The 25,744-nt window shown below is 38.5% G+C and overlaps 1 protein-coding gene across 1 annotated transcript in view; it reads right to left on the reverse strand.

Annotated features, from left to right (window-relative positions):
* Positions 1 to 25,744, reverse strand: part of CATSPER3 (cation channel, sperm associated 3) — a 95,794-nt gene that overhangs the window by 58,270 nt on the left and 11,780 nt on the right. Inside the window, exon 2 of the mRNA XM_006888140.1 lies at positions 13,249 to 13,402. Coding sequence (XP_006888202.1) covers positions 13,249 to 13,402 — 154 coding nt within the window. The remainder of the gene's footprint in view (positions 1 to 13,248; positions 13,403 to 25,744) is intronic.

The raw sequence follows: 25,744 nt of genomic DNA on the forward strand, positions 1-25,744 counted from the left end.
ATTCATCTTTTGATTTCCTGACTGCTGGAGCCAACAGTGTTGATAGCGGAAACAACCAAATTGAAGTTCTTAATAATCTCAATCCCTTTTCCATTTATCATGATGCTGCCAATTGGCCCAGTGATGAGAATTTTCATTTTCTTGATATTGAACTTCAATCCATATGGCAAAATACAGTTCTTGACCCTCTGCAGCAAATGCTTCAGGTCCCTCTCAGTTTCAGCAAATAAGGTTGTGTCATCTCCATAATGAATGTTGTTGTTGCGTTTCCTCCAATCCTGATGCTGCATTTCTCTTCATAAAGTCCAGCCTCCTGAATGATGTGCTCTGCATACAGATTGAAAGGGTAAAGAGACAGGACATTTATCTTACACACATATTTTCTGATTTTGAAACATACAGACTTAGTTTGCTCTGCTCTGAACACTGCTTCCTGGTCCAAGATAGGTTTCACATGAGCACAATTAGGTGTTCTGGGATTCTCATTCTTCTCAAGGTTAGCCACAATTTGTTGTGATCCACAGTGGAGTAACAGGGTCGTATCAATACTCTTGGTAACAGCAGTCAGGAAATCAAAACATGAATTGCACTGGGAAAATCTGCTGTTAGGAACCTCTCCAGAGTACTGAGAAGCAACGATGTCAGTCTAGAGACTAAGGCTCACCTGATCCAGGCCAAAGTCTCTGCAATTACTGGTTATGTATCAGAGATCTGGACAATGACTAAGGATGACAGAAGAATTGATGTCATTGAATTGTGGTGCTGGAAAAGAGTCTTGACATGGACTGCCAAGAAAACAAATAGGTTTGTCTTGGAGAGGTTGAAGTCAAGTTTCTCCTTAGAGGCTAAGATTTTGAAGCTCTTTCACACGTACTTTGGGGACGTGGACAGGAGGGATCGGTCCTTGGAGAAGGTTATCATGCTTGATATTGGTTTTAGGGTTATGCTTGCTTTATAAAATGACTCTATGAATGTTTCTTCTTTCTATATTTTAAAAATAATTTAAGCAGAATTGGTGATAGATCTTCTCTGAATGTTTGGTAGAATTCAGCTGTGAAGCCAAGGGCCAGGACTTTTTTTGGGAGTAGTCTTTTTACAACCTGCTCAATTACTTCTCTTGTGATGGGTGTGTTCAAGTGTTTTACATCTGTCCAAGTCAATCTGGGTAGGGGATGAGTTTATAGGAATTTGTCCTATTCCCTTTAAGTTTTCAAATTTGTCAGAGTATAGCTTTTAATAATATTCAGTTATTATAGATTTAATTTCCTATTGTTCTGTTGTGATGTCACCTCTTTTATTTCTAAGTTATTTGTGTCTCTTTTCTTTTGTTAAATTTGCCAATGATTTGTCTATCTTGTTGATTCTTTTGAAGAACCAGATCTTGGTCTTATTGATGGTTTCAATTGTTTTTTCTGTTTTCTATTCTACTAATTTCAGCTCTTGTCCTTATAACTTCCTATTTTGTAGAGACTATAGGATTAGATTGTTGTTCTTCTATTTGGTGGAGATGATAATACATTAATTTTGCTTCTTTCTTCCTTTGTATATGTTTGCCTATTGCTATAAACTGCCCCCTGAGGACAGCCTTAGCTGTATCTCAGAGGTTTTGATATTTTATTTTCATTTTCATTTGTTTCAAGAAACTTTAATTTCATTTTTTATTTCTTCTTTAATTCAGTCATATTCTAGCAGGGTGTTATATAACTTCTATTTGTGTGGTTTTGGTTGGGATTTTTAATTTTTTTTTCATTGTTGCACATTTTCTTCTGCCCTCCATCCCCCCTCCCTGCAATGGATTCCTTGTTCCAGATTGTATCAACAATAATAAATAATGCCTATTCATATATTCCTTTTGGATAGTTCTTCCCCTCATCTGATCTAATGCAGTATTCATTATGTCTGTTCTATTTTATAACAACAGCAATATGCAGTTTTTGTCCTTTTGTGATTGAGATTTCATTCAGCATGATGTTCTCCAGACTCCCCCATGTTGTGCAATGTTTTACAAATTCATTGTTTTTCAATGCTGTGCAATATTCCATTATGTGAATGTACTTTAGTTTTTCTATCCATTCGTTTTCAGGCACTTGGGTTGTTTGCATCTCTTTGTGGGTGTTTTTCGGTCCTTTATCTTCTTGTCATTAATTTCTAGTTTTATAGCATTGTGTTCTGAAAGATACTCTGTATTATTTCAATTTTTTTTTATTTGTTAAGGATTGCTTTGTGTCCTAATTAATATCGTATCATTTCTGGAGAATGTATCATGTGCACTTAAGAAGAAAGTAAATTTAATTTTATTTGGGTGGATCTTATTTTAATATATCCACAAGATGGAGTTGGCAAATTGTATAGTTAAGACCTTCTGCATTTTTGTTAACTTTCTTTTGGGCTGACCTGTCCTTTGGTGAGAGTGGTGTATTAAAGTTTCCCACCACTACTGTGGTGCTATTTCTTTAAGTCTGTTAACAACTGTTTTATGTATTCTGAAGATCTAACATTTTGTGCATAGTTGTTGACCATGGTTATGTCTTCTTGATTTATTATGCCTTTAATAATCACTATATACTGTCCTTTCTTTTCTTTTATGGTGATTTTCATTCTGAAGTCTTATGTAACAGAGACTAATATTGCCACGGTTACTTTTTTTGTGGGTGCCATTTGCTTAACATATTTTTTTCCAACCTTTGATTTTTAGTCTGTCTTTTCCCTCATTTCTTAGATGTGTCTTTTGTAAGCATCATATTGATGGACTTTTGGGTTTGTTTGTTTTTTAATCCACTCTAGTATTCTTTTTCTCTTAATTGGTGCACTTATGCCATTTACAGACCAGGTTCTATCACTGCCAATTTGCTGTGCTTATTTTTCTGATGTTTCTAGTTACAGTGGTCCATCCACTGTCCTTTAGTGTCCCTGTGTGATGAACTTCTCTCAGACTTTCTTGTAGAGTTGGTATTGTTTTCACAAATTCCATTAAGTTCCTGCTTTTCTGCAAATAACCTAATTTCTCCTTCAAATTTGTTGGACAGCTTTGTGAGATACTGGATTCTTGGCTGGCAATTGTTTTCTTTCAGCTTTCTGTATGCACCATCCCATTGTCTTCTTGCTCTCATGGTTTCTGCTAAGTAATCAGAACTTCATCTAATTGGTTCTCCTTTGCAAGCAACTCTTTTTTTTTTCTCTCCCTCATTTTAGTATTCTATCCTTATCTTTGATTTTTGGAGAATTTGACTATGATATATCTTGATTTTTTCTTCTGGGGTCGTCTAGTCTGTCTGAGGTGTGCGGAACTTCTTGATATGTAGATTTCCTCATTCTTCATATCTGGGAAATTTTTCTAGTACCTATTCCACAATTTTTTCAGTGCTTTCCCTGAATCCCATCTCCTATTTTCTGTAACTCTGATCATACATATGTTGTTCTTTTTGATGTTACCCCACATGATATTAATATTTTCTTCATTTTCCTTCTGTCTCTTCTCTGTTTTTTTCTTCTTGTATGTTCCCATTGATGCCCTTCCAGCCTACTAACTCTCTGTTCCATCTCTTCTGCATTCCCCCCCACCTCCAGCATATTGGAAACTTCTACCATTCTGGTCTTGATACTCTTGATTATATTTTCATGCATTTTTATTATTTCCAGTACTGTACTGGCTGTACCCTCTCTGTTTTGTAATGATTTTTAAAACTCTTGTACCTCTTTACTTATGGTTTCATTCTTCTAACTTTGGCAATTTCTTCTTGGTAGTTGCTTATGTTTCTCCATATCAATATATTTTCTTCTGTCTCCCAGTCTCTGAGATATTCATTGGGTCTGCAAAATATTCCACTTTTTTATGATAAGGCTTGTTTATTTTTTCACTATGTTTGAGGTTGCCTGTTGCTTTCTTGACATTGTGTGAAGGTTTTCTTTATGAAGCTTTTGATTAGATACAGACATAAAGTGTTCCCTTTACTGAAGGGGACACAACTCACTCTATCTGAGGCCATTTCTAGCCCTGAACAGTAGGAAAGTTTGCCTTCCCTAAAGTCCTTTAAGTTCTCACTGATCTATAGCACAGCCATGCAGGAATCTCATCTGAGTGCAGCCTACCTCTCAGAAAGTGTAATTGTTCTCAGTGGTTGGTGGTGCAGCCTGTGACTGACTTCCCCACCTGCACGTCTTTCTTCCTTTTAAACAATGTAGGGTTCCCTTGCTCTGTTTCAACAATAGATTGTTGGTCTACATATACATTTCATATGAGCATAAGTAAGTATTCTGGGATTCCCATTTTTCTCAATGTCAGCCATAATTTGTTATGATCTGCACACTCAAATGCCTTTGCTAAGTCAATAAAACACAAACAGAAATTCTTCTTGTGTCCTCTGCTTTAAGCCCTGATCCTTCTGACATTAGTAATGATATCCCTAGTGTCACAGCCACTTCTAAACCCAGCTTGAATTTCTGGCAGTTCTCTGTCAAGGTGCTGACATTAAGGAATGATTCTCAGAAATATTTCCTTTGCCTTTGGTATTAATGATATTGTTCAATAATTTCCACAATCTGTTGGATAATCTTTCTTGGGAATGAGAACCTTATCCAGCCACAGAGACTTGGGTGTGGCTACTGCTCACAACTGGGTGTAAGTTGATTGGATTTGGTCTCATATTTAAAAAGGCATTCAGCTGTAGTCTGGGGCTATTTCCAAGCTGGGAAGATGACCAGAAAGGCCGGATTCTGCAAAGATGTGTTTTCTGGTTTGGTGTTGAGACTTGGGTGTAGCTGTTGCTCACAACTGGGTATGAGCTGATTGGATTTGGCCTTGTATTTAAAAAGGCATTGGGGCCCTTGGGCCTTTAGCCCTCTAGCCTTGTTTTTGTGGCGCTCCCAAATAAAACAGGCTTGGAAGCAGGAGTGACATCCACTTTAAAAAAAAAAAAACCCTTGTCTCTGGAAACTCTATGGACTTAGAGAAAAGATGAAAGTTTTGTGTTAAGACTTTTTGTTCATAGGGATGCTATGGGTCATCTACGACTTGATGGCACTCAACAATAACTACACCAATACGTATTATAGTTATGTCCTCTTGTTCAATTGACTCTTTGATCATTATATAATGCCATTCTTTGTCGCTTACACTATCTTTTGTCTTAAAGTCTATTTTATCAGTAATTAATATTGCTATTTTTGCTCTTTTCTGTTTGCCATTTGCCTAATACATTTTTTCCTACCTTTTGTTTCTTAGTCTATTTTGTCTTTGTGTCTAAGTTATCCTTCTTGTAGAGGGTATATTATGATCTCATATATTCTGATACTCTTTTCTCTTGGCTGGTGTATTTATTCCATTCACAATTGGTGTACTTGCCAATATTGTTGTTGTTATGTGCCATCAAGTTGGAACCAACCCGTAGCTGACCCTCAGAGGGTTTTCAAAGGCAGTTAATTGCACAGGAGGAGATTTCCCATTCTTCTCCTGCAATTGCCAATAGTTTTATTGCCATCATTTTACTGCACTCTTTTTTTGTAATGTTGCTGATAATCTTTGCTTTATCTTCTTTTGTATGCTGAGTTCATTTCCTTATTTTTTAAACTGCTGTTGCTTTAGTGTTTACTAAGTTTTCATCGTTTTCCTTCTTTTTTTTATTTTGAAGTGTAGGTTTATTGGTTTTCTTGGGGGATTAACCTGTAAATTATCATTTTATTTCCAAGTCTAAAACAGTTGACTTGAAATCTCCTTGTCAAGTCTTGTTGTTGCTGATGTTAGATGGGATCAATTCAATTAAAACTCATAGAAATCCTATTAAGAACAGACTTGACCATTCCCTATCCTGTAGCATCCTCATGATCTCTAATAGCCTCGAGTCCACTGCTGGAGTCGCTGTGTCAATCCACCTTGTTGAAGATCTTCTTATCTTTCTTTGATGTTCCACCTTCCCCAGATTAATGTCTTTATACAAAGACAAGACCCTCCTGACAACATGCCCAAAGTATATGAGACTAAGTTTCCCCATATTTGCCTATATGGCCTTGGTCGCACTTCCTTTAAAATAGACTTATTTTGTCTTTTTTTTTTTTTAGACTTATTTTTTCTTTTGGCAGTCCATAGGATATTCAGTATTATGTTCCAACACCACAACTCAAAGGCATTGATTTTTCTTCTGTCATCCTCATTCATTGTACAACTTTCAGAAACAACAGAAATAATTGAAAAACCATGGCTTGGATAGGCACACCTTAGTCTTTAAATTGATATCCTTGTTTTTCAGCACTTTAAAGAAGCAGTTGATAGCATATTTTCCCAATGTAACACTTCTTTTTATTTCTTGACAGCTGGTTCCACAAGTGTTGATTGTAATCTCAAGTAAATTGAAATCTTCACCGTTTCTCCATCTATCATGACGTTGCCTATTGGTCCAGAAGTGAGGATTTTGCTTTCTTGATGTTGAGATGTAGTCCATATTGAAGGCTGTAGTCTTTGACTTTCTGCAAAGAATGTTTCAAGTCTTCTCTTTTAGGAAGTAAATTTATGACATATGCATAATGCAAGTTGTTGATGAGTCTTCCTTCAATCCTGGTGTTACATTCGTCTTCACATAAACCAGCTTCTAAAATTATTTGCTCAGCATACAGATTGAGTAATTATGGAGAAAGGATACAACCCTCTGTTGTTGAAAGAACATTTCATGATGGCAGACTGACAGATGGCCATTCAGAACCTCTGCCCAAAAGCCACCAGAAAACAAGGACAATAGATAGAGACAATAATTCAACTCACAATTTAAAAAGACAAAGAAGTACTTCAAACACTGACTAAAGGATGATACTGAATTAAAACATCAAATAAGGAAAGCAATAGGGCATAGAACCATAAACAATACAACACAGCCATCTTGAACAATTATTCACATGAAAGCCCTATTTCTTTTAATGAGAAAGCACATTTTTACCACCACATTTTCCAAGATTGCACAGTTGTTATTGAGTTGGTCTATGCTCAAGGACTTTCAATGGATAGAATACCTCAAGAATTCAAACTCTGCAATCCCAGAGGTACATGGTTTGAATCCACCAAATGCTTTGCTGGAAAAGGAGGGGCAATCTCCTCCTGTACCAATCAGATCTTATTTGACAGTACACACACACACAAAATAGTAAAATTTTAAAAATTTTTTTAAAAAAGAATTCAAACTCATAGGTCTTATTAAATGCAGTTACAAAGTTTTTATTTAAACTCTTCTATATTAAATCTGTATCTCTTTTCTTTAATGAATATCCTGATCAAGAACACAGGAAATTACAGAATTAAAGTTCTCCATAATGATTCATTTGATTTATCTTATATTGCACATGTCAAGAGTAACACTTTGAATAGTTTGAAAGCCACTAATTGCTGAAAATATTTAAATGTTTTTATTGACTCCATTCCTCTCCACTGTTTACATAGTTACATTAAACTTTCATGGTCAGAGGACGCATTTCTTATATACTATATTCTTTTTCTATTTACTCACAATTAATCTTATTTCTAAAAATAATGACATTTTTAATGTTCACCACCAGTGTTAATGGTTACAGTTCTCTAGTCATTCGGTTTATTAAAATATACTGTTTAGTACATTCCTCAGAAAAGGCTCAAAGGAGCAATATTTCTTAAGTTTCTTTCTGAATATTAACATTAATATTCTAGTCTGTGCCCTTTACAGTTTAAAAAGTGAGTTTTGCCAGATCCAACATCTTTGGTTTACATTGTATTTTCTAAATATCTCAACTAAGCTATAATATTTTTAATCAACAAAGCATTAATGTAGCAAAGTTAGAAGATGATCTAATTTTCTTTTCTGGGTGAGTCACTTTGCCTAGATTCTAATAGTTTCTTCCATCCCTTTTCTTGAAAGTAATGTATTTTTTCTATATTTTGGCTATTCTGAGTACTTAGGCTCACATAAGCAATATGTATTCTTTCAACATAGACTTTCAAGTATTTTATTTCAAGTAACTTCTCTTGGGTTATAGGTTTTAGTGTTTGTTCTTTGTTTTATTCTTGTTTTGTTTGTTTGCTTAACAATCAGAGACTCCTACTAGCCTTGTGTTGGATCTTTGTATTCTACTTTCAAGTGCTTAATAATATCTCAAATCCTTTCAATATTTTTAATGACTTTTAAAATTTCTTCCATTTCACTCTTATTAATACTAAGATTTATCAGTTGTTGTTAGTTTCTCTTAGCTCAGTGTAGTCTTTTTTTTAAAATATTTTTCTCTTATTTATAAATTCTTACCTGAGATCATCTCATTTATGCTCTTTAACTTCACTTACTTTTATTATCTCTTGACTCCTGAAATCAAGAGACACTGCTCTTTAGAGGAAGAAACTGGCAGCAGCTTGAGGCATTAGGAATCACAGAAGCCCAGAAAGATTAACATATAGGCCATCACACCAATGGCTGGATAGGGGAGATTGTTGTTGAATGGAGTGGGTGGGAGTAGATGTAAATTCTGGTGGAACAGAGAAAGGGGTGGCTCAAAACACACCTGGCAGGGGTGGGGACAACACAGAATCTGCTGGGTTTTTTCTACTACTGGAAAGTATCTTTAATCTGCTCTTCTCTGTAAAATGCTTGTCTGTCAGATAATGTTCTAAATCTGAGCAATCAAATTAAGACAGACTAGGAAGAAAGATTAGCCATCCACTTCCAAAATAGCAGGCCTTTGAAAACCCTATGTACAATAGAGCACACTTAGACTAGCAGACATGGCAATTGAGGCTTAGCCCTCAAGTATGGAAACAAATAGGAGGAACAGCTGTAAGCAGACACTAGTGATTGGAACACGGAATGTAAGAAACATGAATGTAGGAAAATTGGATATTGTTAAGAAGGAAATTGAACGCATAAATATTAACATACTAGCTATTGGCAAAATGAGATGGACTGGCATGAGACATTTTGAGTCAGAGGATCATATGATCTGCTATCCTGGAGACGAAAAGGTGAGGGAAAATGGGGTTGCTTTCATAGTTTAATAAGTCATTTCTAAATAAATGAAATCCAAAATCTCTGTAAGTGTTCATTAAAATTAATAAAATAAAATTTACCCAAAAAAAGTCATTGCTAGATCTGACTTGAAATACAATGTTGTGAGTGACAGGATGATATCCATACACATACAAGGAAGTCCAGTGAATACCACCATCATTCAAATATATGCACCAACAACCAGAGCCAAAGAAGAGGAAATAGAAGATTTCTACCAACTTTTGCAGTCAGAGATTGATCGAACATGCAATCAAGATGCATTAATAATGATGGGTGACTGGAATGCAAAAGTTGGAAATAGAGTAGAAGGGTCAGCAGTTGGAAACATGGACTTGATGACAGAAATGAAGCTGGAGATAGACTGATAGAATTTTGCACTATCAATGACTTAATTCATTGCAAATACATTTTATAAGAAACACAAATGCAGGCTTTGCCCATGGATTTCACCTGATGGTATGCAAAGGAATCAGATCAATTACATCTGTGGAAAGAATCGCTAGAGAAGCTCAATATCAGATGTGAAAACTAGGCCAGGTGCTGATTGTGGAACAGACCACCAATTCACATGCAAGTTCAAGCTGAAGCTGAGGAAAATTAAATCAAGTCAACGGCAAACAAAATTTGATGTTGGGTCTATCCCATCTGAATTTCAAAACTATCTCAGAAACAGGTTTGAGGCCTTGAACATTAATGAGCGAAAACCAGATGAGATGTGGGAAGATATCAAGAATATCATCCAGGAAGAATGCAAAAGGTCATTACAAAGACAGAGGAGGAAGAAAAGACCAAGATGGATGTCAGAAGAAATTCTAAATATTGCACGGGAGAGCTGAGAAGCCAAAGGATAGGGAAGAAATCGAGTTATTAAGGAGTTGAACAGAAGATTCCAGAGGACAGTGCAAGAAGACAAAAGTATTATAATGAAATGTACAAGGAGCTGGAGTCAGAAAACCAAAAGGACCAAACTTGCTCAGCATTTCTTGAGCTCAAGGAACTGAAGAACAAATTCAAACCTTGAGTTCCAATACTTAAGGAAGCTTTGGGCAAAATAGTATATGATCCAGTAAGCATTAAAAGAAGATGAAAAGGGTATACAGAGGCATTGAACCAAAAGGAATTGGTAGACACAGGAGAATTTCATGAAACAACATATGAGCAAGAGCCTGTGGTGATGAAGGAAGAAGTTCAAGCTGCTCTGGAAGAATTGGCAAAAAACAAGGCCCAAGGAATTGATGGCATGCCAACTGACATATTTCAACAAACAGATGCTTCCCTGGATGTGCTTACCAAATGTGCCAAGAAATCTGGAGGACAACCATCTGGCCTACTGACTGGAAGAGATCTATATTTGTTCCCATTCCTAAGAAAGGCGATCCAACAGAGTGTGAAAATTATCGAACAATATCACTGATATCACATGCAAGCAAGATTCTGCAGAAGATTATTCAAAAACAACTGGAACATCAACAGAACTGTCTGAAGTGCAGGCTGGATTTAGAAGGGGCTGTGGCACTTGGAATATTACAGCTAATGTCAGATGGATCTTGGCTGAAAGCACAGAGTACCAGAGGAATATTTATCTGTGTTTCATTGACTATGCAAAGGCATTTGATTGTGTGGATCACAATAAACTGTGGTTGACTCTGAGAAGAATGGGAATCCCAGAACACTTGATTGTGTTTATGCAAAACTTATACTTGGACCAGAAGGCAGTTGTCAGAACAGAGTAAGGAAACACTGCATGATTCAAAATTGGGAATGATGTGCTTCAAGGATGTATCCTATCTCCATATCTTTTCAATCTATATGCAGAACAGATTATCTGGGAGGCTGGGCTCAATGAAAAGTATGGCATCAGGATTGGAGGTAGACTCATCAACAATCTGCATTATTCAGATGACACAACCCTGCTTGCTGAAACTGAGGAGACCCTGAAACACTTGCTGTGGAGGGTCAAGGACTGCAGCCTTCAATATGGATTGAAGCTCAACATCAAGGAAACAAAGATTCTCACCAATGGGCTGATTGGCAACATGATGATGGATGATGAAGAGATTGAGATTGTTGGCCACTTCAGTTTGCTTGGCGCTACAATCAACATTCTTGGTCCCGGTTGCCAAGAAATTAAAAGACGAATTGCATAGGGAAAGTCTGCTGTCAGAGACCTGTCCAAGGTACTGAGGAGCAATGATGTCAGTCTGGAGACTAAAAGGTGCCTGATAGAGGCCATGGTCTTTGCAATTACTTGCTATGCATCAGAGAGCTGGACAATGACTAGGGATGATAGAAGGAGAGTTGATGCCTTTGAGCTATGGTGCTGGAAAGGAGTATTGAATATACCATGGACTGCTAGGAAAATAAGCAAGTTTGTCCTGGAAAGGGTAAAGCCAGGCTTCTCCTTGGAGACAAAGATTCTGAAGCTATGTCTGACATACTTTGGACATGTTGCAAGGAGAGATCAGTCCTTGGAGAAGGATGTCATGCTTGGGAGGGTGGAGGGACAGCACAAGAGAGAAAGACCCTCTATGAGATGGGTTGAGTCTGTCACTGAGGTAATGGGAATAGGCATGTCAGAGTCAATAAGACTGGCAAGGGATAGTAGAGCAGGGTTTAGGGCTGTTGTACATAGGGTTGCTATGAGTTGCAAGAGACTCAATGGCACATATCAACAACAACATACAACACTATAAGATTCCAGTCCTTGGGAAATGGCATCATGCTGAGAGGAGTGGAAGATCAGAGAAGAAAAGAAGATACTTAACATGATGGATTGATACGGTGCTCAGATTGTGAGGATGGTGTAGGATAGCGCAAAGGTTAGAGCTGTTCATAGAATTGCTGTAGAGCTCTGTTGGCCTTGTGGGTAGAAAATTATGTTAACAAGCCAAAGGTGTATGATTTTAATCTGCTGCTCTCAGGCCTGGTTTTAATTGTTTTGGGTCAAACATTCTTCTAAGTGGTATAGCACTGGTCTGTCCATTTGCTGTACAGAGGTAACTTGTGGTTGCTGTGATGCTAAACACTGTGACACCGATGTGTCAAATGTGATAATGGTTACCCATGGTGGGCAGTATTTGGTGGAGATCCCAGATTAAAATAGGCTTGGAAGCAGGAGTGACATCCACTTCCAAAATAGATTGCCTCCGGAAACTCTATGAATGTAGGAGAAACAATGAAAGTTAAACAAGTGTTCAGGTCTTTCGTTCATAGGGTTACTATAGGCTTGTTCTTTTTATTAGCATATCTTTTGATGAGCTTTCATTTTCTTTGGGGATATCAATTGCCACCTTATTATCTTTTCTCTTTTAATAATTTTATATTGGAGTTTACCTTAATAAGCTTGTTATGTTTTTGTGTGTGAAATCAGTTTTTCTGAAAAATCAGTTTTTCTGAAAGAACCCTTACTTCTTTCTTGTGTATAAAAATTAGAGGATTTTCAAGACTTCCTAGTTCTGTACTCCTCTTTCAATTTTATTTTACCTGGATTTCCTCTTCCTTTCTCTGTTTCTATTTTGCTCATTTTTTTGTTTCACTTCCAGTATTTTTCCTCTATGGGATCCTGTCCTTGAAGGGAGTGCTTCCTGGTTCTTTCTGAAAGTTCACCTGCTCTTGACTGTTTTAGGGTGCTCTGGTGGCTTAATGATAATGAGCTGTACTGCCAACCCAAAGGCAAGCAGTTCAAATACACCAGCTACTCCATGGAAGAATGGGAAATCTCCTCCTGTGCATTTACAGCCTGTGAAAGCTCACCAGAGGGTCAGCTACAAATTGATTCCAACTCTATGGCACACAACAGATTGTAGCCCAGACAGATTAGCAGGAGGTGTTCCTCTGGCATTGTTATAGGTAGCAGTACTCCTGATGCCCCCTCCTGTTCTCATGTCAGCCCGCTATCCTTCCCAGTGATTCCCTCTTCTGAACAGAAGCCGATAAAGACGGGTTTTCTAGCACCCAATGAGGATGCCTTGCTAGCTAGTTTTGGTATAAACACTATACGTAGGTTTTGGCTTTACTATCCAGTTGTTGCTTTTAAAAGGAGACACAAAGATTAAAAATCCATGTCACTGATGCTGTTACTACACTCACACATATGTAAGAACATTTAGAAGGTACTTAGATATTTTTTTCTCTTTTCTACAGAAAATGTTCTTGAAACAAAATGCCTTAAACATCATCTATTATTATGAACATTAAAACAGCAGAACTAGAAGAAATTGAGACCATTTTGTCTGCTTACCTCAAAAAATAGGAACAACCTGTATCTTACTTCATAAACGGTCCAAAAAACCACAAGAAAGCCATTCAATGAGATCATGGTGATCATAACCATCTTAAAGGGATGACTGTTTAGAAAGTTCTGCACAAAAGCCTGAAACTCAGTATCTTTTCTCCTGTTAAAATTGGAACAAGAGTTATGGTTACCTTACAACAGAGTTAAATATACACACAATGTATACTTTTTTTGTAAGCAATGAGGTTTGTTTTCCTCCTTCAATGAATATAGACTTATGTGTATTTTAAAAATAGCAAAGAAATGTTTATTAATTTACCACCAAAATCAATGGTCATTGATGGGCTGTCCCTGCTCAGTTCTACCTCCTAAACTGCTAAAAAAAAGAAAGAAATGGCCATCGCTCCTTCCCAGGGGGAGGAGGGAAATAATTTTAATTTACTCATACAACAAATTTTATTGAGTGAATATTCTGCCAGGCAATAGAGCAGGTGCTAGAGATACAGTGTGAGGAAAACTAAATAAAAGTAGCATCCACTTCCTAAATAACATGTCTCTAGAAACTCTATGAACTTTGATAAATGTCGATAGTTGTAGAGGGGTTTCAAGCCTTTTGTTCCTAGGGTCGCTATGAGTCATGCTTGACTTGAAGGCAATCAACAACAACAACAGAGAGAAATAAGGAAATTGACAAAATGACTGCAAAGATGAGCTTGAGTGTAATGGAGATTGTAAACATGCTGTAGGACAGGGCAAGGTTCATAGGGTCGCTATGAGTTGTATTTTATTCAAGGACACCAACAACCACCACAGCGTGAGAAATGCTGATACTAATTAAATAATCACCCATACAGACTCTTAGGGAGCCCTGTGCCCTAGAGGCAAGAAACTATGCTGCGGTCCTAAAGGAACGTGGTTCAAATCCACCAGGTACCCCAAGGGAGAGGGATGGGCAATCTCATCCCCTGCAATTTATTGCCTCTGAAAATCCACAGCTCACAACAACACAAGCTCTTACAAATCAATGATAGAAACCCTGAATATGGTAGGAGAAAAACAGGCAAATAGTTTAGTCATGAAAGAGACACAAATGGCAAAAAATTTTTAAGAAAAAGCTTCATAGCACCCTTAATCAAGGAGTCACAGATTAAATAAAACCATTCTGTAGCATGTTTTGAAGGGGGCGTTGGTGGCCTAGTGGCAAGAAGTTGCACTGCAATCCCGAAGGCACAGGATTCAAGACACCAACCGCGCCATGGGAGAAAGATGGACAATCTCTTCCCATGTGATTAACTGCCTCTGAAAACCTGCCAGAAGGCCGTTGGTTCCGACTCTATGGTACACAGAAACAGCACGTTGTGCTGCTAATCAAAGCAGTACTGATTGCATGCCTTTCAACTGCACCATCTCCACTACTGGTTCTACAGGACAAAGAGGAACAGTCTTCTCTAATTAGGATTTACAGCCTCAGAAATCCAACAGGGAGGCACTACGATTTGGAAGCAAAGCCACAGCAGTGAGATAATTTTTACTTAAAAACTAGCAAATATTTACACAATAGTGCTGACAAGAAAACGGAGACATTCTTATAAATTCTAATTGTAAAACTCCCCACAGATTTGCTGAAAAGCTCCTAAACTGTTCAGATCCTCTGACTAGAAATTTCCCTTCTAAGAAGTTATGGCAAGAGAATACAATTGATATGTAAATAGTGACATTAGCCCAAGATGTTTATCCCAGCACTGTTAATAATAGAAGACATCTGAAAACAATTTAAAAGTCTAGTGAAAAGGACAGGTTAAGTAAATTATGGCATAATCATATCGTAGAATATTATACAAATACTAAAATATGTCTTGCTCAGGCCTTTCGTTTATAGGGTCGCTATGAGTCTCTACGACCCAATGGCACCAAACAACAAAATATGTCTATGCACTTTGATTATTTAGAAAAATGCTTATGCTCTACCTGGAGAAAAATTATTAAAAATGTAAAATAAAATACAACTAATTCTCTACTCAAAATTATTTCAACTGGGAAAAACTGGAAAGAAAAAGAAAATATTGGGACAAAATATGACAAAGTATCAGCTAATATCTTTATTTTGGATAGTGAAAGTGATTAATTTTTTCTGTGGGTTTGCATATAAAAATTGTATACATTGTTTTATACTTTATTTTATATTTGTATACATTGTTTTATACTTTATTTTATATTTTGTTTCATATAATCATTCTCATTTATTATGTTCTATAATAAACTTAATCCCCATTAAATTATTCCCACCATTACTCCATCTTTCCAGATCTCCCAAGGATCTTTCTCATTTCCTTTACCCCGCCCTCCACCCACCAAATTGTGCAACCTTATGATCTCTCTACTTCCCATTCTCATCCCTCTACTCTCATCCCTTCCCTCCTTGGATCCCCATACACTTTTTTATTAGTTACCCTTCTATTTTTACAGTAATGATCCTATGCAGTATTCATCCTTATGAGACTGGATTTGTTCACTCTGCATAATGTTCTCTAGTCTTTCTCAAGTTATGTAGTAATGTTAGAAATTGTTGCTCCTGAGTGCTGGGTCATATTCCATTGTGTGAATGTATCACAATTTCTCAATTCATTCAATTGTGGTTGATCATTTGGGCTGTTTCCACATTCTTGCTACTGTGCATAATGCTGCTATGAATGTTGGTGTACAAATCTCCATTTGTGTCTCAGTTCTAATTCTCTGGGTATAGATTCCTAGCAATGGAATAGCTAGATCTTATGGAATTTCTATGTTCAGCTTTTTGAGGAAAAGCCAAGCTGCCCTCAAGAGCGGCTGTACCATTTTACAATCCCACCAACAGCATATAAGAGTTGCAAGCTCTCCACATCCTCTCCAACATTTATTGCTTGCAGTCCTGTTAAACTTTGCCATTCACTAGGGTGAGATATCTCATTGTGAGTTTTTTATTTGCATCTCTCTTATTGCCAGTGATTTTGAGCATTTCTTCATGTATCTGTTGAACATCCTAATGTCTTCCTCTGTTAAAAGTCTTTCCATGTCTTTTGCCCATTTTTTAATTGAGTTATGAGTCTTTTTCTTGTAGAGTCTCTGTAGTATAAAGGGGATTAATTTCATAAAACACAATGAAAAGGAATGTATGGAACATAATGTGAGTTAAGGGTAGTGTGAAACACAATGTATATGAACTTCGTATCCAAACCAAAACAAAAGAAAAAAATTTTTAAAAAGTTTACAGCCTCAGGAACCAGATGGAGGATCAAAACTGTAGGGCAGTGGGTTCAGTGAGTATGCCCTGATTATAATCCCGTCTGGGAATGAGGGATCTCTGTTACTTTCATGAGGCAATACTGGTTCAGAATACAGTGTATTTTAAACCACTCTCTTGAGCTCCAAAGGCCTTGTGAGTAGGGTGTTACATTCCTAATCCAAAAGTGGGGTCTCTTTGATGGTTGGAATCTACCAATGGCTTTTCAAAACCAAGATGGAAAATTTCCTCCTGTATTTTCCAATCTCTGCAAGCCTATGAGTTGGTTCCAAGTCGATGGCAATGAAGATAGTAAAGTCTTTAAATCTAAGGACTGTAGTCCTCAATATGGAATGAAGCTCAACATCAAGAAAACAAAGATTCTCACCACTGGGCCAATTGGCAGCTACATGATGGATGAAAAAAAGATTGAGATTGTTGGTAACTTCAGCTCACTGGGCTCCACCATCAACACTTTTGGCACCAGCTGTCAGGAAATCAAAAGATGAATTGCACTGGGAAAGTCTGCTGTAAGGGACCTCTCTAAAGTACTGAAGAGTAATGATGTCAGTCTGGAAACTAAGGTGCACCTGATCCAGGCCATAGTCTTCACATTCACTTGCTATGCATCCAAGAGCTGAACAATAATTAAGGATGATAGAAGAAAGATTGATGTCTTTGAGTTGTGGTGCTGGAGGAAAGTACTGAACATATCATAAACTGCCAGAAGAACAAACAGGTCTATTCTGGAGAGGGTGAAAACAGTCTGCTCCTTGAAGGCAAGGATTTTGAGGCTCCATATCATATACTTTCTGATCAGTCCTTGGAGAAGGACATCATGCTTGGAGGGTGGAAGGTCAGTGCAGTAGGGAAAGACCCAGGATGAGATGGATTGACTCAGTGACTGGAGAAATGGGATTAGGTCCATCAGAGATGATAAGTTTGGCTCAGGATAGGGCACAGTTCAGAGCTAATGTGCATAGGGTTGCTATGAGTCGCAATCAACTCAATGGCATATAAGAACAACAATATAAGAAGAGATGCTGTAAGAGAGGGAGCTCTGATGGCCTAGTGGTAAGAAACTGTGCTGCAGTCCCAAAGGCATAAGGTTTGAATCCACCAGCTACTCCATGCCCTCTGGAGGGTTAGCTATGAGTTGGTTCTGACTCGACAGTATACAAAAACAACCTAGAAGGGAGAGGGTAAGACAGATGCCAAGGTAAATGGAGATCTTCTGGAGATCTTCAAGGTAGAGATCTCCTCCTCTATATCCAACAGAGAGAAAAAGCTTCTCTAGCCAGCACTCTGAATTCCGATTTCCATCCTCCTAAAAGGAAGCTATGGTGCCTAGTATGATAAGAAGCTGTGCTAAAAATCCAAAGTCATGCAGTTCGAATCCACCAGCTACTCTAGGGGAGAAGGAAGGACTATATCATACTACAGTGTGATTTGTTGTCTCTGAAAACCTGCCAGAGACTCAGCTACGAGTCAGTCCCAACCCAATGGCACATGACAATAGTAATCCTCCTAAATGATAAGAAAATAAATTTCTCTTTATTAAAGCCACCCATTTGGGGTATTTCTGTTAAAGTAATATTAGATAACGAAGACATCCAGTCAGTAATACTAAGCCTAAGAAAGAAAATGTTTGGCTCAGTCCTCACTCATCATAGAAACCAGATTTTCCAGGACTCAACTTGTGAGCCGGACGAGCACCCACAGAGGCCCAGGGAGCACTGATATCCACGGCACCCTTAGCACATTTATTAGCAAGCAGTAGAGATGGAGTATGACCTACCTGAGTTTCTTAATTCGTTGATATATGGTAGTCTTAGAATCAAACAGATAAATAGATAAGCTTCTCAATCGGCTCAAAGTCTGAGACATTTTTCAGATTCTCAAGTTTTATCCTCTGCTTTTATCATTCAACAGAAAACCTCTGCTTAGAGATTTCCTTGGTGTCTGGATTCTGAGAGGCAACAGAGGTCCACAGATGGAATCCTCCTTTTATGAGCTCACCCTTGATACATTCCAGGCCCTGTTACTCTCCCGCAGGCCTCTAGGGGAGAGAGGCTCCCTGCAGAGCTCAGCCACAATCCTCCCTGCCCAGGTCACTGTGAGAGCCTCAGGTCAGCAAAGACGATAGAGCAGCCAGTACTGTGAAGATAACAGTTTAAGCTGGGAGCCAAGAAAGACAGGGCAGACAGAGTCCTTTACTGCCTCAAAAATGCCCATTGGGACAATCCACCCACTGTTCCCTAGATTCCAACCTACAGTGATGATCCTACAAGATAGAGAACTGTCTCATAATGTTTGTAAGTCCATAAATCTTTATAGGAGCAAACTGCCACATCTATCTCTCACGGAGCAGCTAGGGAGTTTGAACCACCAACCTTTATTTTTTCAGCCCAAGTCTTAATTAACCCCCTTTGGCACTATGGCACTTTCTGTTGGACAAAGATCTTTAATAATGTTCTGGATTATTAAGTGTCATAAAAGGAACATAAAATAGGAATTGAAAGTCCAGGACTAAGGAATGAAAGAATGTTTTAAGAACAAGAACTAAAAGTCTAAAATACAGAATAGGCCTTGAAAGATAAGGAAATATACAGATGAGTCTGAGGTATCTGAGCAAAAAAGTGATTATACATGTTTGGTGCTGGCTAATTTGGTGCATGGGATGTGTACTCAGGAGCCACTTGAATAGAAAGTACGTTATGAGCCCCTGTGCTGTAAGTGTTTTAAAGAGCAACAGAATTGTTTGCTCTGTTCAACTCTGAGTATTAATGTATTCTCCCCTCCTCCTTCCTTCTCCTAGCTTTTTTGGCTTTTAAAGCAAGTGAAGACAAAGGAATCTGTGGCAGGCTGGTGTTATATTAAATGGTCAGTGGCTACTTCAGTTCATTTTCTGGAAGTCTAAGTTATTATGCCATAAAAAGGAGGCAACCACTGCTTCCACCCCTAATTTCTGCAGTATTCCAAAACAAGTGTATGCCTATTTTGTGAAACATCAAGATCCGTTAGCATAATACAGTCCACAAGAACAATGATCTACATCCTCCTTTGGCGAATAGTGACTGGGATGTTTAAAGTGCGCTAGCCATGATGTCAGTTTAAAAACTAGGGTGGGCCTGGCCCCCGTCACAATGTACTTAGTTGCTTCGTACATATCTGCAAGTTGGAAAATGATTAAGGATAACAGAAGAAGAACCGATGCCTTTGATGTGCAGTATAGAATATATGATGGACTGCCAAAAGAAGAAATAAATCTGTCTTGAAGGAAGTACAACCAGAATGCTTCTTAGAGGCAAGGTTGTTGAAATGTCATCCCAATTACTGAAGGCATATTTTCAGGAGAAATCAATCCTTAGAGAAAGACCTGCTGGCAAAGGTCTGTGAAAGGGATGGAGACCCTTACCAAGATGGATTAACATAGTGACTACACAACGGGCCTCAGCAAGACAGAGACGATGAGGATGGCACAGGACAGGGGAAGGTTCAGCTCTGTTGTTTATAGGATTGCTGAGTCATAGAAGACTTGATGACACCTATCAGCAGTGACACACAGTTCTGCTGGCCTAATAGTAAGAAGCTGTACTGCAATCCAACAGTAGTTCCGTGAGAGGATGGGCAGTCTCCCTCTGTGTGATTTACTAGCTCTGAAAATCTGCTGGATGGTCAGCCATGGGTTGGTTCCAACTCAACAGCACACAACAGCAACAACACCACATAACAGCAACAACAAGCATCACCCATTTAAGGTGCAGCTGTTGACCTTTTCACTTCCAGAACAAAGAAGAGGGAAGATATATAGAAGCAATTAATCCAAAAGACTAATGGACAGAAAGGACCATGTTGTGTTGTGTGCCATTCAGTCAATTATGACTCACAGTGGTCCTATGATGAATGACTCTGAACCTTGCCCCATCTGGAGTCAATTTCACCACCTCTGACACACCTGACCCCATTGTCACAGTCAGTGTGTCAATCCATCTCATGCAAGAAAGGAAGAGTCTTCCTCTTTCAAAACAACTATGAGATATCATCTCACCCTAATAACCATAGCAAAGTTCAACAGAGCAACAAATAGCAAATGCTGGTGAAGATGTGGAGAGATTGGAACCCTTATTCACTGCTGGTGAGAATGGAAAATGGTACAACCACTATGGAAGGTGGCCTGGCACTTTCTCAAAAAGTTTAAAACAGAAATACTATTGGACTCAGCAATTCCACTATTAGAAATATACCCTAAAGAAACCAGAGCTATCATCCAAACAGATACATTTATTGCTGCATTACTCACAGTAGTAAAGAGATGGAAGCAACCCAAGTACCCATCAACAAATGAATGGGCAGAAAAAAACTATAGTATATTTATTTACACAATGGAATACTATGCAGCACTGAAAAACAAGGAACTCATAAAATATTACACAACATGGGTGACCCAGGAGGATATTACACTGAGTGAAAGATCTCAGTTACAAAAGGGCAAATACTGTATAACACCACTGTTTTAAAATAAGACTGGCATGGGGGTTGGGAGGAAACAAAGAAAAGAGGGGAAAAATAATGAACACTGTATTGAAACAGATAAAGGAAAGAACCATTTAAAAGGAATGTATGATTATATGAGGGAAGCCAAATATCAAATTTAATATGAATAATAAACCAAATGCTATTATCACAATATAGGGGAGGCTTAACACAAGCGGAAGGTCGCTTTGTGACACTAAGGCATTCCCTAAGAGTCAACATAGTTCTTAGTTTGTATTAATTGAATCCCTCTCTCCTGAGATAAGCATAAAGAGGAACTTGGCCTTATCTGCAAAAGACTTCTCCTTGATCTCATGTTTTTGTTTTGTACTCCCTTATGATTTTCTTTTGTTTACCTTCCTTATGATTCTCAATAAATACCCAGAGAGGCATGGCTTGAGACCTTCAGTCATGGGAACTGCTGGCCCCTGTTTTTCACACACTCTCTGTTCTATATCATTCCTGGTAGTCTGTCTCATTATTAATAATTATAAAAATACTTTACCCTCAGTCTGCAACAATTACACATTATTTGTATGACAATAGTCCAGAAAAAGAAGGGCATACCAAAGTGAACTGGGAGGGAGGAAGGAAGGAAATTATGCAACAATGAATGAATTTTTTTTAAGTGAACTGGGAGTGGGGAGGAAAATATGCAACAATGAGAAAAAATCTAACTTTCCTGCAAACTTTCATTAGAGTCATAAATTTAAAAAAAAAAAAACAGTCTTCCTCACTTGCACTAACCTGCTGCTCTTCCAAGCATGATATCCTTCTCCAAAGACTGGTATGTGCATCTCTATGTCCACACCCTGAGATCAGAAGAGCTATGTAGTGCTCAGTTACCATAGATGGCCACTCTTTAAAAAGATCACAGTAGAAGTTCCCGGATAGAGCTGAGAAAAATGGGAAATAAAACTCAAAACATAAAAATTGCCAGGCTTTCTGGTCCTATAGAGACTTGTGGAACCCCTAAAATTAAGGCCCTGAAGGCCTTTAGTCATCTTTCAATCTGGAAAAAACCTTGCCCATGTAGCTTAACCTTCAGCCAAACAATAGACAGGTCTATAAGAGGAATTTCAAGTACTTCAAGTCCTCCTCACTCAAAGTAAGCAAGGTTTTGTCTGCATAACAAACATTATCGATGATTCTCCCTCCAATTCTGATGCCACATTCCTCTCCATAGAGTCCAGAATCTTAAATAATCTGCTCAGCACACAGACGGAATAATTTGGAGAAAAGAAACAACCCTGATGCACATCTTTTTCCTAATTTTAAACCATGCAGGTTTCCCTCAATCTTTTCTCACAGTAAGCAAATTAAGTGTTATAAAATTCCCATTCTTCTCAAAGTTAGCTATGATCCACACAGCCAATGCCTTTACATAATCAATAAAGCACACACATACATTCTTCTGGTATTTGCTTTCAGCCAGGATACACTTGACACCAAACAGTGATATTCCTGATCCCATCACCTCTTCTAACTGCAGCTTGAATGTCTGACAGTTCTCTATGTACTCTGCTCTAGTCGTTTTTTTAATGATCTTCATCAGTATTTTGCTTCCATGTGATATCAATTATATTGTTCAATAATTTCCACATTCTATTGGATCACCTTACTTGGGAATGAGAACAAACATGGATCACATTCAGTCAGTAGGCCAAATTTCCTGGCATAGACTGATGAGCATGTCCAGTACTGCAACTGTCCTTCAAAACATTTCAATTGGCATCTCATTTATTCCTGAGACTTTTTTTTTTGCCAATGCCTTTAGTAAAGCTTGAACTTCTTCCTTTATTACCATTGGCTTTTGGTTATATGCCATTACCATTGGTATTTGGTGGTGGTGGTGGTGGTTGTATGCTGTAGAGTCAGAACTGACCCGAAACTGACCTTCTGGTGGGTTTTCAGAGGCAAGGAGGAGATTACTTAATCACACAAGAGGAGATTTCCCAGCCTTCTCCCACAGAGCAGCTAGTGGCCTAGTGACAAGAAGTAGTGCTGCAATCCTGAAGGCACGGGGTTTGAGGTCATCAACTGCTCTACGCCTTTGGGATTGCAGCAGTTTCTTGCCACTAGGCCACCAGAGCTCCTGGTATATGGTTGTTGTTGTTGTTGTTGTTGTTGTTGTTATGTGCCATCGAGTCACTTGAGACTCATAGCGACCCTATGTACAAGAGCTCTAAATGCCGCTCTATCCTGTGCCAACCTCGCCGTCTCAAACACACTCATTCCCACCACTCCAGTCACAGAATCGATCCATCTCATTGAGGGTCTTCCTGTCCTGTGCTACCCCTCCACTCTCCCAAACATGATGTCCCTCTCCAAGAAGCTTCAGAATCCTTGACTCCAAGGAGCATTCCAAGCTTCACCTTCTCCAGGACAAAACTGTTTGTTCTCCTAGCAGTCCATGGTATATTCAACACTCTTCTCCAGTACGACAGCTCAAGGGCATCAATTCTCTTTCTATCATCCCTATTCACTCTCCAACTCTCTGATGCATAGCTCGTAATGTTGATACAGTGACTCTGTGTATTCCCTCCATCTTCCTTAAGCTGTGCTGCTTCTTGGAGACAAGGATTCTGGGGCTTCGTCTGACATACTTTGGACATGTTGTAAGGAGAGACCGGTCCTTGGAGAAGGACATCATGCTTGGTAGGGTGGAGGGACAGCGCAGGAGGGGAAGGCCCTTTATGAGGTGGATTGATTCAGTGACTGGGAAAATCAGGATGGGTGTGTCGGAGACGGTGCAATTGGCACAGGATAGAGCAGGGTTTCGAGTTCTTTTACATAGGGTCGCTATGAGTCGCAAGTGACTCGATGGCACATAACAACAACAACTAGGAAAACAAACAGGTTTGTCTCAGAGAGGGTGAAACCAGGCTGCTTCTTAGAAGCAAAGATTCTGTAGCTTCATCTGGCATACTTTGGACATGTTTTAAGGAGGGACTAGTCCTCGGAGAGGGACGTCATGCTTGGGAGGGTGAAGGGACAGTGCTGAAGAGGAAGACCCTCAATGAGATTGATTGATTCAGTGACTGGGGTAATGGAGGAAGGTGTGTCAGAAACAGTGAGATTGGCACAGGATAGAGCAGGGTTTAAGGCTGTTGTATGCAGGTGACTCGAAGGCACATAACAACAACAACTTTTGTCATCCATTTTTGTTTTTTCTTTCTCTGTCTTTTTTTATGTAATGTATTTTTTCATTATAGTAGTTTATTTGCAAAATTCTAATACATTGTTTTTCATACCAGTTCCTTCCCATTTCCCTAACATGCCTATCAAATTGTGAGACCACATGATTAATTCACCCCCTCCTTGCACATCCTCACCCCTCTGCATCCACCCTTCACCTGCCCCGGATCCTTTTGCTCATTCTACAATAATGCTTTTACACAATATTTGTCCTTATGAGACTGAGTTATTTCACCCCACATAATGCTCTCCAGTCCCTCCCAAGTTAGGTAATAATTTACAAAATTATAGCTCATGCATGCTGCATAGTATTCCACTGCGTGAATGTACCATAACTTCTCAATCCATTCGATTGTGGTTGGACATCTGGGTTGTTTCCATGTTCTTGTGATAGTGAATAATGCTGCTGTGAACACTGCTGTACAATTCTCCATGTGTGCCTCAGTTCTCATTTTCTTGGGGTATATCCCAAGCAGTGGAATAGCTGGGTCATAAGTAATTTCTACGTTCAATTTTTTTAGGAAACGTCAAACTGTCTTCCAGAGTGGTTGTACCATTGTACAATTCCACCACCAATGTAAGAGAGTTCCTATCTCACACATCCTCTCCAACATTTATTACTTACTGTCCTGTTAAACTTTTCCACTGTAACTGGAGTGAGATGGTATCTTATTGTGGTTTTGATTTGCTTATCTCTTATTGCCAGTGATTTTGAGCATTTCTTCATGTGTCTGTTGGCCATTCAAGTATCTTCCTCTGTGAACTTTCTTTCCATGCCTTTTGCCATTTTGTTAATTGGGTTATCAGTCTTTTTCTTTGGAGTGCCAGGAATATTCTGTAAATCTCATATTTCATTATGAAATTCTTTTCTGAGCTGGCATTACCAAATGTTTGTTCCCAGTAGGTAGGTTTTCTTTTCACCCTGTTGGGAAAAGTTCTTGATGAGCACAGAAATTTAATCTTTAGAAGGTCCCCTTCATCAGTTTTATCCTCTTCAGATTGTATATTTCTGGCTGTATTTGGCAGTATCTCTATACAGTAGACTAAGTCTTCTAAGCTTGATTCCAGTTTGTCTCTTAAGAAGTTTATGGTTTTATCCATCTTGAGTTGATTTTTGTGTATGGTGTGAGATGTGGATCCTGTTTCAGCTTTCTGCAGGTAGCAGTCCAGTTTTGCCAGCACCGTTTGTTGAAGAGGTTGTCATCTTCCCATTTGATAGATTTGATTTCCTTTTCGAATATCAGTTGACCATAGACAGCTGAGTCTATTTCTGGATTCTCAATTTTGTTCCATTGGTCTATGTGCCTGTCATTGTACAAGTACCATTCTGTTTTGGTGACTACAGCTGTGTGTAGTAGATTTTGAGGTCCTCTGTCTTTTTAATGACCTTTTTCTCTCTTCATGGAAGAGACTTCATTGAAATACTTGCTGCAGAAAATCAAAGCCTGTGGCCTTCAATATGGATTGTGTCTCAATGTAAAAAGTAAAAATAAAAATCCTCATCACTGG

The sequence above is a fragment of the Elephantulus edwardii genome, unplaced genomic scaffold, assembly GCF_000299155.1.
Source record: "Elephantulus edwardii isolate Elephantulus edwardi_28Jun2011 unplaced genomic scaffold, EleEdw1.0 scaffold00064, whole genome shotgun sequence".
NCBI classification, from domain to species: Eukaryota; Metazoa; Chordata; class Mammalia; order Macroscelidea; family Macroscelididae; genus Elephantulus; species Elephantulus edwardii.